The sequence below is a fragment of the Salvelinus namaycush genome, chromosome 10 (genome assembly GCF_016432855.1).
Source record: "Salvelinus namaycush isolate Seneca chromosome 10, SaNama_1.0, whole genome shotgun sequence".
Lineage (NCBI taxonomy): Eukaryota > Metazoa > Chordata > Actinopteri > Salmoniformes > Salmonidae > Salvelinus > Salvelinus namaycush.
In genome coordinates this window covers 45,775,790-45,788,771 of record NC_052316.1, presented here as the reverse complement: position 1 = coordinate 45,788,771, position 12,982 = coordinate 45,775,790, and the positions used below count along the sequence as shown (strand labels likewise).

Genomic DNA, 12,982 nt, shown 5'->3' with positions numbered 1-12,982 from the left:
TACACTGCTTATAACTATACTGAACAAAAATGTGAACTCAACAGGATTTGACTGAGTTACAGTTCATATGAGGAAATCAGTCTATTTGAAATAAATGCATTAGGCTCTAATCTATGTATTTCACATGACTGGGAATACAGATATGTATCTGTTGGACACAGATACCTTTAAAAATGAGTAGGGGTGTGCAATACATCTCCTTCATCAGGATGTTGATTGTGGCCTGTGGAATGGTGTTCCACTCCTCTTCAATGGCTGTGTGAAATTGATGGATATTGGCGGGAACATGCTGTCATACACGGCGATCCAGAGCATCCCAAACATGCTCAATGGGTGACATTTCTGGTGAGTATACAGGCCATAGAAGAACTGGGACATGTTCAGCTTCCAGGAATTGTGTACAGATCCTTGCGACATGGGGCCTTGCATTATCATGCTAAAAACATGAGGTGATGAATGACACGACAATGGACCTTAGGATCTCGTCACCGTATCTCTGTGCATTCAAATTGCCATTGATAAAATACAATTGTGTTCGTTGTCCGTAGTTTATGCCTGCCCATACCATAACCCCACCGCCACCATGGGGCAAACAGCAAACCGCCATACACGTGGTCTGCGTTTTTGAGGCCAGTTGGACATACTGTCAAATTCTGTAAAAGTATGTTGGATGTGGCTTATGGTAGAGAAATTAACATTACATTCTCTGGCAACAGCTCTGGTGGACATTCCGGCAGTCAGAATGCCAATTGCACGTTCCCTCAAAACTTGAGACATCTGTGGCATTGTGTTATGTGACAAAACTGCACATTTTTAGAGTGGCCATTTATTGTCCCCAGCACAAGGTGCACCTGGGTAATAATCATGCTGTTTAATCAGCTTCCTGATATGCCACACCTGTCAGGTGTAGTAGGGAGTATCTTGGCAGGAGAAATGCTCACTAACAGGGACATAAACAAATGTGTGCACCAAATTTGAGAGAAATCTGCTTTTTGTGCGAATGGAAAATGTCTGGAATCTTTTATTTCAGATCATGAAACATGGGACCAACACTTTACATGTTGCATTTAGATATTTGTTCTGTGTATAATTGAAGTATAACTATAAGAAATCTAATAAATTATATCCAACTTAGGGCTTTTGGACCGTCCCGTGTTGCTCAGTTGGTAGAGCATAACGCTTACAACGCCAAGGTTGTGGGTTCAATTCCCACGGGGGGACCAGGGTTCGATTCCCACGGGGGGACCAGGGTTCGATTCCCACGGGGGGACCAGGGTTCGATTCCCACGGGGGGACCAGTACGAAAAGATATGCACTCACTAAGTCGCTCTGGATAAGAGCTTCATGGTTACAGCTGAGGACATTCAATCCCCTTCCCGGATCGAGATCCCTGTTCCCTAATGTCAAGCTTCATGGTTACAGCTGAGGGCATTCAATCCCCTTCCAGGATCGAGATCCCTGTTCCCTAATGTCAAGCTTCATGGTTACAGCTGAGGACATTCAATCCCCTTCCTGGATCGAGATCCCTGTTCCCTAAATAGCTGTTGTTGCTTAAAACAATATAAATCATAGTTTAAATAATGCCCCTTGTGTGTAGATTCGGTATGGTACAGAAAACGGTGTGAACATCAGGATACCGCCCAGCTCAGGATTCAACTTCTGTTGGGCTGTTAGTGGTGCAGGACTTCCTGTCAGGACACTTCCATTCCTGTGGTCAATGCCTCAACTTCAGTCAGATGCTCTGTCAACCAGGAAGTACGGGTCAGGATGTTGCAAACCCCATCTTTGTCTCTGACCTCATCGTTAAGACTCAAAAAGACTCATCAGTACAGTATGACCAAATACAATACAGCGTCATTGAGTTAAGTACTAGATAAGTCACCATCCGGAGGTGCCAGGCATTCACCATCAAATGGAAACACTGTGTCGTGTCCCCTACTCTTGAAGATGAAAGGTGAAAACCAGGCCCAGAGTTAAAGCAGGGCGGTTAATTACGGCACCACTCCTCTGGAAGTGCCTGGCTACTGCCCAGGGTCTCACTATACCAAGAGACATTAACTAGGCGTGTATCATCTATCCACATACACCCTGGTCTCAACACAAATCCCTGTGAGTGAGTGAGTGAGTGAGTGAGTGAGTGAGTGAGTGAGTGAGTGAGTGAGTGAGTGAGTGAGTGAGTGAGTGAGTGAGTGAGTGAGTGAGAGAACCATAATCACAGGCCTGTCTTTAACCCTCTGTGCTCCAGGGAAAAACAGAAGGGTAACTAGGCAACAGATGTGTTTAAAGTCACTACTAAGCCTGTTAACAGAAGGGTTACTAGGCAACAGATGTGTTTAAAGTCACTACTAAGCCTGTTAACAGAAGGGTTACTAGGCAACAGATGTGTTTAAAGTCACTACTAAGCCTGTTAACAGAAGGGTTACTAGGCAACAGATGTGTTTAAAGTCACTACTAAGCCTGTTAACAGAAGGGTAACTAGGCAACAGATATTTTTAAAGGCACTGCTAAGCCTGTTAAGTTGTATTATTGACATTTGTTTTGAAGGCTATAATCTAGAATGTGTTGATTATATTTGGTTATAAGGTCACTGTTATTAATTCTAATATATTGTATTATATTTTAACTTGTCTCCCCCTGTCTCTCTGCAGTACTGACCTGTGTATTTTAACCTGTCTCTCTGCAGTACTGACCTGTGTATTTTAACCTGTCTCTCTGCAGTACTGACCTGTGTATTTTAACCTGTCTCTCTGTACTCCACCTAGCTAGACCTAACCACTCTGTCTCTCCCTCTCCAGTACTGACCTGTCCTCTGTCTCTCCAGTACTGACCTGTCATCTCTCTCTCTCCAGTACTGACCTGTCCTCTCTCTCTCCAGTACTGACCTGTCCTCTCTCTCTATCCAGTACTGACCTGTCCTCTGTCTCTCCAGTACTGACCTGTCCTCTCTGTCTCTCCAGTACTGACCTGTCCTCTGTCTCTCCAGTACTGACCTGTCCTCTGTCTCTCCAGTACTGACCTGTCCTCTCTCTCTCCAGTACTGACCTGTCCTCTGTCTCTCCAGTACTGACCTGTCCTCTGTCTCTCCAGTACTGACCTGTCCTCTGTCTCTCCAGTACTGACCTGTCCTCTCTCTCTCTCCAGTACTGACCTGTCCTCTGTCTCTCCAGTACTGACCTGTCCTCTGTCTCTCCAGTACTGACCTGTCCTCTGTCTCTCCAGTACTGACCTGTCCTCTTCTCTCTCCAGTACTGACCTGTCCTCTGTCTCTCCAGTACTGACCTGTCCTCTCTGCAGTACTGACCTGTCCTCTCTCTCTATCCAGTACTGACCTGTCCTCTGTCTCTCTCCAGTACTGACCTGTCCTCTGTCTCTCCAGTACTGACCTGTCCTCTGTCTCTCCAGTACTGACCTGTCCTCTGTCTCTCCAGTACTGACCTGTCCTCTGTCTCTCCAGTACTGACCTGTCCTCTCTCTCTCCAGTACTGACCTGTCCTCTCTCTCTCTCCAGTACTGACCTGTCCTCTCTCTCTCTCCAGTACTGACCTGTCCTCTCTCTCTCCAGTACTGACCTGTCCTCTGTCTCTCCAGTACTGACCTGTCCTCTCTCTCTCTCCAGTACTGACCTGTCCTCTCTCTCTCTCCAGTACTGACCTGTCCTCTGTCTCTCCAGTACTGACCTGTCCTCTGTCTCTCCAGTACTGACCTGTCCTCTGTCTCTCCAGTACTGACCTGTCCTCTCTCTCTCTCCAGTACTGACCTGTCCTCTGTCTCTCCAGTACTGACCTGTCCTCTGTCTCTCCAGTACTGACCTGTCCTCTGTCTCTCCAGTACTGACCTGTCCTCTTCTCTCTCCAGTACTGACCTGTCCTCTGTCTCTCCAGTACTGACCTGTCCTCTCTGCAGTACTGACCTGTCCTCTCTCTCTATCCAGTACTGACCTGTCCTCTGTCTCTCTCCAGTACTGACCTGTCCTCTGTCTCTCCAGTACTGACCTGTCCTCTGTCTCTCCAGTACTGACCTGTCCTCTGTCTCTCCAGTACTGACCTGTCCTCTGTCTCTCCAGTACTGACCTGTCCTCTCTCTCTCCAGTACTGACCTGTCCTCTCTCTCTCTCCAGTACTGACCTGTCCTCTCTCTCTCTCCAGTACTGACCTGTCCTCTCTCTCTCCAGTACTGACCTGTCCTCTGTCTCTCCAGTACTGACCTGTCCTCTCTCTCTCTCCAGTACTGACCTGTCCTCTCTCTCTCTCCAGTACTGACCTGTCCTCTCTCTCTCTCCAGTACTGACCTGTCCTCTCTCTCTCCAGTACTGACCTGTCCTCTGTCTCTCCAGTACTGACCTGTCCTCTCTGTCTCTCCAGTACTCTACAGAGCTGAAGAAGCTGTACTGTCAGATCGCCAAGACGTGTCCCATCCAGATCAAGGTGCTGACCAACCCCCCGCAGGGCGCCGTCATCAGAGCCATGCCCGTTTACAAGAAGGCAGAGCACGTCACCGAGGTGGTCAAACGCTGCCCCAACCACGAACTCAGCCGCGAGTTCAACGACGGTTAGTTAGTTATATGTCTCTCTCCTAAATGAACAATAAAAGTTACACACTATTCTCTCCTTGTAGACTTCAGTGATGGTTAGTTAGTTGATCTAAAACACTCCTAAAGCACCATTGAAAACCAATTTCTCTTATATTAATATAAACACGCAACATAAATATAAACACGTTTGTTAGCCATCTCTGCTGCTTCCTGCACCATGTCGTTGTTAACTAACCTTTACCATGACGTTATTAACTAACCTTTACCATGACGTTATTAACTAACCTTTACCATGACGTTATTAACTAACCTTTACCATGTCGTTATTAACTAACCTTTACCATGACGTTATTAACTAACCTTTACCATGACGTTATTAACTAACCTTTACCATGACGTTATTAACTAACCTTTACCATGACGTTATTAACTAACCTTTACCATGTCGTTATTAACTAACCTTTACCATGTCGTTATTAACTAACCTTTACCATGTCGTTATTAACTAACCTTTACCATGACGTTATTAACTAAGCTTTACCATTACGTTATTAACTAACCTTTACTATGTCGTTATTAACTAACCTTTACCATGTCGTTATTAACTAACCTTTACCATGACGTTAATAACTAACCTTTACCATGACGTTATTAACTAACCTTTACCATGTCGTTATTAACTAACCTTTACCATGTCGTTATTAACTAACCTTTACCATGTCGTTATTAACTAACCTTTACCATGTCGTTATTAACTAACCTTTACCATGACGTTATTAACTAACCTTTACCATGTCGTTATTAACTAACCTTTACCATGATGTTATTAACTAACCTTTACCATGTCGTTATTAACTAACCTTTACCATGATGTTATTAACTAACCTTTACATGACGTTATTAACTAACCTTTACCATGTCGTTATTAACTAACCTTTACCTCTCTGATGCTTCCTGTATCATGATGTTATTAACTAACCTTTACCTCTCTGATGCTTCATGCACCATGACGTTATTAACTAACCTTTACCATGACGTTATTAACTAACCTTTACCATGACGTTATTAACTAACCTTTACCATGACGTTATTAACTAACCTTTACCATGACGTTATTAACTAACCTTTACCATGACGTTATTAACTAACCTTTACCTCTCTGATGCTTCCTGCACCATGACGTTATTAACTAACCTTTACCTCTCTGATGCTTCATGCACCATGACGTTATTAACTAACCTTTACCATGACGTTATTAACTAACCTTTACATCTCTGATGCTTCCTTTACCATGACGTTATTAACTAACCTTTACCATGACGTTATTAACTAACCTTTACATCTCTGATGCTTCCTGTACCATGACGTTATTAACTAACCTTTACCTCTCTGATGCTTCATGCACCATGACGTTATTAACTAACCTTTACCATGACGTTATTAACTAACCTTTACCTCTCTGATGCTTCATGCACCATGACGTTATTAACTAACCTTTACCTCTCTGATGCTTCCTGTACCATGACGTTATTAACTAACCTTTACCATGACGTTATTAACTAACCTTTACATCTCTGATGCTTCCTGTACCATGACGTTATTAACTAACCTTTACCATGACGTTATTAACTAACCTTTACCTCTCTGATGCTTCCTGTACCATGACGTTATTAACTAACCTTTACCATGACGTTATTAACTAACCTTTACCTCTCTGATGCTTCATGCACCATGACGTTATTAACTAACCTTTACCATGACGTTATTAACTAACCTTTACCATGACGTTATTAACTATGCCTAAACTACCATTGATAAACCATTGATAAGTTATTGATCTACTTTGATATGAACACGTAACATGTTTTGGTTGTTTGATAAGCATATGGCATTTCTGTGTTTTTTTAGGTCAGATAGCCCCTCCCAGTCACCTGATCCGAGTGGAGGGTAACAACCACTCTCAGTATCTGGAGGACTCCATCACGGGCCGTCAGAGTGTCTTGGTCCCCTACGAGCCACCTCAGGTAAAGGCCCCTCTCGTTGCCACCAGGCCACAGCTATAGAGATCCTATAAAAAAATTACCAGAGGGGCCTATGTCATAAACCCTCAAAGGTTCCAGAATGTGAAAATGGCAGCCATATTGGTCAGGGAGAAATCCAATCCCGTCTAATTGGATTGAATTGGCAGTGGAGGCATAATCCTGATTTTAATATGCAGAAAAATAAAAGTAAGTCATGTGATATATCAGAAATTGTGTAATATAATTATTGTCATATAATTATAAATACAGTTTAAATGGGTTTTATATCAATTGTATATATCCTCTAAAATATATGTAAATAGACCATAGATGTCTACATTAGAGTTTTCCTGGAAAGCTGTGATTGATATTATATGATACAACATCAGTAGTTGTTGCATTTACAACTTGTATAAGTCCTGTCATCAGCTGATGTCAGCCAGTGTCTGGCTGGAGACTGACTGCATTGATGAATGGAATGTTGGCATATTGGCAGTTAATTTGAAAAATGTATGGAATCATTGGAATCAATGGAATCATTGGAATCAATGGAATCATTGGAATCAATGGAATCATTGGAATCAAAGGAATCATTGGAATCAATGGAATCATTGGAATCAATGGAATCATTGGAATCAATGGAATTATTGGAATCACTCCTCTAAAACTGTCTGGCTAGCTAACAAACAGTGCAAGAAAATATTCAAATGCATTGTTTTACACAATGTCTTGTCACAGCACTGGCTGACCACTGGCTTACCAAACCGCCTGACCAAAATGGCTGACCTTATATACCATCACAAGAAGTTTCATGTCCATTTTAGTTTTCTAATTCCTAATTATTTTTGGCCACAGCTCAGAGCCCTGTCTCCTCTATGTGTGTTAATATCTCCTCTCTGTGTGTTAATATCTCCTCTCTGTGTGTTAATATCTCCTCTCTGTGTGTTATCTCCTCTCTGTGTGTTAATATCTCCTCTCTGTGTGTTAATATCTCCTCTCTGTGTGTTAATATCTCCTCTCTGTGTGTTAATATCTCCTCTCTGTGTGTTAATATCTCCTCTCTGTGTGTTAATATCTCCTCTCTGTGTGTTAATATCTCCTCTATGTGTGTTAATATCTCCTCTCTGTGTGTTAATGTCTCCTCTCTGTGTGTTAATATCTCCTCTCTGTGTGTTAATATCTACTCTCTGTGTGTTAATATCTCCTCTCTGTGTGTTAATATCTCCTCTCTGTGTGTTAATATCTCCTCTCTGTGTGTTAATATCTCCTCTCTGTGTGTTAATATCTCCTCTCTGTGTGTTAATATCTCCTCTCTGTGTGTTAATATCTCCTCTCTGTGTGTTAATATCTCCTCTATGTGTGTTAATATCTCCTCTCTGTGTGTTATCTCCTCCCTGTGTGTTATCTCCTCTCTGTGTGTTAATATCTCCTCTCTGTGTGTTAATATCTCCTCTCTGTGTGTTAATATCTCCTCTCTGTGTGTTAATATCCCCTCTCTGTCTCCTCTCTGTGTGTTAATATCTACTCTCTGTGTGTTAATATCTCCTCTCTGTCTCCTCTCTGTGTGTTAATATCTCCTCGCTGTGTGTTAATATCTCCTCTCTGTGTGTTAATATCTCCTCTCTGTGTGAAACACCTCTCTGTATGTTAATATCTCCTCTCTGTCTCCTCTCTGTGTGTTAATATCTACTCTCTGTGTTAATATCTCCTCTCTGTGTGTTAATATCTCCTCTCTGTGTGTTAATATCTCCTCTCTGTGTGTTAATATCTCCTCTCTCTGTGTTAATATCTCCTCTCTGTGTGTTAATATCTCCTCTCTGTGTGTTAATATCTCCTCTCTGTGTGTTAATATCTCCTCTCTGTGTGTTAATATCTCCTCTCTGTGTGTTAATATCTCCTCTCTGTGTGTTAATATCACCTCTCTGTGTGTTAATATCTCCAAGTCCCCTGAGGTTTTTATTCATTAAATTCTGTTGTGGTTATTGTTCCCCTCATCCTCTTCCAGGTGGGCACAGAGTTCACCACCATCCTCTACAACTTCATGTGTAACTCCAGCTGTGTGGGAGGCATGAACCGACGCCCCATCCTCATCATCGTCACCCTGGAAACCAGAGAGTAAGACATTCATTCCAATACGACTTTATATTGTCCCCTCAGAGTCATTCAACATCTGCACAGAGAACAGAGAAGCATCAAGACAACAGAGAACAGAGTGTAGCATCAGTGTCCCAGATCTGTTTGTGTTGTCATGCCAAACAGATGGCTATGCACCACAAATCAGAGCCATACAGAATATAGATTGATCTGGGGCCAGGCTAATGGTCTGAGCCATATAGACTGATCTGGGGCCAGGCTAATGGTCTGAGCCATATAGAATATAGACTGATCTGGAGCCAGGCTAATGGTCTGAGCCATATAGAATATAGACTGATCTGGGGCCAGGCTAATGGTCTGAGCTATATAGACTGATCTGGGGCCAGGCTAATGGTCAGAGCCATATAGAATATAGACTGATCTGGGGCCAGGCTAATGGTCTGAGCCATATAGAATATAGACTGATCTGGAGCCAGGCTAATGGTCTGAGCCATATAGAATGATCTGGGGCCAGGCTAATGGTCTGAGCTATATAGACTGATCTGGGGCCAGGCTAATGGTCTGAGCCATATAGAATATAGACTGATCTGGAGCCAGACTAATGGTCTGAGCCATATAGACTGATCTGGGGCCAGGCTAATGGTCTGAGCCATATAGACTGATCTGGGGCCAGGCTAATGGTCTGAGCCATATAGAATATAGACTGATCTGGGGCCAGGCTAATGGTCTGAGCCATATAGAATATAGACTGATCTGGGGCCAGGCTAATGGTCTGAGCCATATAGAATATAGACTGATCTGGGGCCAGGCTAATGGTCTGAGCCATATAGAATATAGACTGTTCTGGGGCCAGGCTAATGGTCTGAGCCATATAGACTGATCTGGGGCCAGGCTAATGGTCTGAGCCATACAGAATATAGACTGATCTGGGGCCAGGCTAATGGTCTGAGCCATATAGAATATAGACTGATCTGGAGCCAGGCTAATGGTCTGAGCCATATAGAATATAGACTGATCTGGGGCCAGGCTAATGGTCTGAGCCATATAGAATATAGACTGATCTGGGGCCAGGCTAATGGTCTGAGCCATATAGAATATAGACTGATCTGGGGCCAGGCTAATGGTCTGAGCCATATAGAATATAGACTCATCTGGAGCCAGGCTAATGGTCTGAGGCATATAGACTGATCTGGGGCCAGGCTAATGGTCTGAGCCATACAGAATATAGACTGATCTGGAGCCAGGCTAATGGTCTGAGCCATATAGACTGATCTGGGGCCAGGCTAATGGTCTGAGCCATATAGAATATAGACTGATCTGGAGCCAGGCTAATGGTCTGAGCCATATAGAATATAGACTGATCTGGGCCAGGCTAATGGTCTGAGCCATATAGAATATAGACTGTTCTGGGGCCAGGCTAATGGTCTGAGCCATATAGAATATAGACTGATCTGGGGCCAGGCTATTGGTCTGAGCCATATAGAATATAGACTGATCTGGGGCCAGGCTAATGGTCTGAGCCATATAGACTGATCTGGGGCCAGGCTATTGGTCTGAGCCATATAGAATATAGACTGATCTGGGGCCAGGCTAATGGTCTGAGCCATATAGAATATAGACTGATCTGGGGCCAGGCTAATGGTCTGAGCCATATAGAATATAGACTGATCTGGGGCCAGGCTAATGGTCTGAGCCATATAGAATATAGACTGATCTGGGGCCAGGCTAATGGTCTGAGCCATATAGAATATAGACTGATCTGGGGCCAGGCTAATGGTCTGAGCCATACAGAATATAGACTGATCTGGAGCCAGGCTAATGGTCTGAGCCATATAGACTGATCTGGGGCCAGGCTAATGGTCTGAGCCATACAGAATATAGACTGATCTGGAGCCAGGCTAATGGTCTGAGCCATATAGACTGATCTGGGGCCAGGCTAATGGTCTGAGCCATATAGAATATAGACTGATCTGGAGCCAGGCTAATGGTCTGAGCCATATAGAATATAGACTGATCTGGGGCCAGGCTAATGGTCTGAGCCATATAGAATATAGACTGATCTGGGGCCAGGCTATTGGTCTGAGCCATATAGAATATAGACTGATCTGGGGCCAGGCTAATGGTCTGAGCCATATAGAATATAGACTGATCTGGGGCCAGGCTATTGGTCTGAGCCATATAGAATATAGACTGATCTGGCGCCAGGCTAATGGTCTGAGCCATATAGAATATAGACTGATCTGGGGCCAGGCTATTGGTCTGAGCCATATAGAATATAGACTGATCTGGGGCCAGGCTAATGGTCTGAGCCATATAGAATATAGACTGATCTGGGGCCAGGCTAATGGTCTGAGCCATATAGAATATAGACTGATCTGGGGCCAGGCTAATGGTCTGAGCCATATAGAATATAGACTCATCTGGAGCCAGGCTAATGGTCTGAGCCATATAGACTGATCTGGGGCCAGGCTAATGGTCTGAGCCATACAGAATATAGACTGATCTGGAGCCAGGCTAATGGTCTGAGCCATATAGACTGATCTGGGGCCAGGCTAATGGTCTGAGCCATATAGAATATAGACTGATCTGGCGCCAGGCTAATGGTCTGAGCCATATAGAATATAGACTGATCTGGGGCCAGGCTAATGGTCTGAGCCATATAGAATATAGACTGATCTGGGGCCAGGCTAATGGTCTGAGCCATATAGAATATAGACTGATCTGGGGCCAGGCTAATGGTCTGAGCCATATAGAATATAGACTGATCTGGGGCCAGGTGAAAGCTATGATCCCTTATTGATGTCACTTGTTAAATCCACTTCAATCAGTGTAGATGAAGGGGAGGAGACAGGTTAAAGAAGGATTTCTAAGTCAACAGACAATTGAGACATGAATTGTGTATGTGAGCCATTCAGAGGATGAATGGGAAGGACAAAATATTTAAGAGTCTTTGAACAGGGTATGGTAGTAGGTGCCAGGTTCACCGGTTTGTGTCAAGAACTGCAACGCTGCTGGGTTTTTCACGCTCAACAGTTTCCCGTGTGTATCAAGAATGGTCCACCACCCAACGGACATCCAGCCAACTGGACACAACTGTGGGGAAGCATTGGGGTCAACATGGGCCAGCATCTCTGTAGAATGCTTTCAAAACCATGTAGAATCCTTGCTCTGACAAATTGAGGCTGTTCTGAGGGGCAAAAGGGAATTTTTAAATTTTTTATTTAACCTTTATTTAAATAGGGAAGTCAGTTAAGCACAAATTCTTATTTACGATGACGACCTACCCCCGGCCAAACCCTAACGACGCTGGACAAATTGTGCACCGCCCTATGGGACTCTCAATCACAGCCGGTTGTGATACAGCCTGGAATTGAACCAATTAGGACAGTGTTCCTAATGTTTAGTACAGTCAGTGTAAAGAAATATATTATATAGTTTTCCACATGTCTCCGGCTCTACTTTGGTATCATAGCCCTCCCTATAGATGGTAAATAGATGTTACTGTGTCTCTCCTACGTCGCAGAGGTCAGGTGCTTGGTCGGCGTTGCTTCGAGGCCAGGATCTGTGCGTGTCCTGGCCGGGACCGCAAGGCGGACGAGGACAGCATCCGCAAGCAACATGTTACTGACGGAACAAAGACCAGTGAGTGTATGAAACGCCGTAAGTAGTGCTGGGAGCTGGTGGAGGACTGTCTGACTGGCTGTGATCGTACTATACTCTCTCTCTGTTTCTCGCTCACACACCTACTGTATGCTGCCTGCCCCTGTGCTGTGGTCTCCCTTCTCCTGTGCCCGTTATCGCTCTCCTCCTGCCCTGTGCTATAGGCTCTCTCCTCCTGCCCTGTGTTGTAGGCTCTCTCCTCCTGCCCTGTGCTGTAGGCTCTCTCCTCCTGCCCTGTGTTGTAGTCTCTCTCCTCCTGCCCTGTGATGTAGTCTCTCTCCTGCCCTGTGATGTAGTCTCTCTCCTCCTGCCCTGTGATGTAGTCTCTCTCCTCCTGCCCTGTGATGTAGTCTCTCTCCTCCTGCCCTGTGATGTAGTCTCTCTCCTCCTGCCCTGTGATGTAGTCTCTCTCCTCCTGCCCTGTGATGTAGTCTCTCTCCTCCTGCCCTGTGATGTAGTCTCTCTCCTCCTGCCCTGTGTTGTAGTCTCTCTCCTCCTGTGCTGTAGTCTCTCTCCTCCTGACCTGTGTTGTAGTCTCTCTCCTCCTGACCTGTGATGTAGTCTCTCTCCTCCTGCCCTGTGCTGTAGTCTCTCTTCTCCTGACCTGTGTTGTAGTCTCTCTTCTCCTGTGTTGTAGTCTCTCTCCTCCTGACCTGTGTTGTAGTCTCTCTCCTCC

At 44.4% G+C, this 12,982-nt stretch overlaps 1 protein-coding gene across 1 annotated transcript in view; it reads left to right on the top strand.

Moving 5' to 3' along the window:
• Window positions 1–12,982, top strand: part of LOC120054367 (tumor protein 63-like) — a 70,189-nt gene that overhangs the window by 40,141 nt on the left and 17,066 nt on the right. The window contains exons 3-6 of the mRNA XM_039001778.1: window positions 4,362–4,548; window positions 6,440–6,555; window positions 8,558–8,667; window positions 12,170–12,294. Coding sequence (XP_038857706.1) covers window positions 4,362–4,548; window positions 6,440–6,555; window positions 8,558–8,667; window positions 12,170–12,294 — 538 coding nt within the window. The remainder of the gene's footprint in view (window positions 1–4,361; window positions 4,549–6,439; window positions 6,556–8,557; window positions 8,668–12,169; window positions 12,295–12,982) is intronic.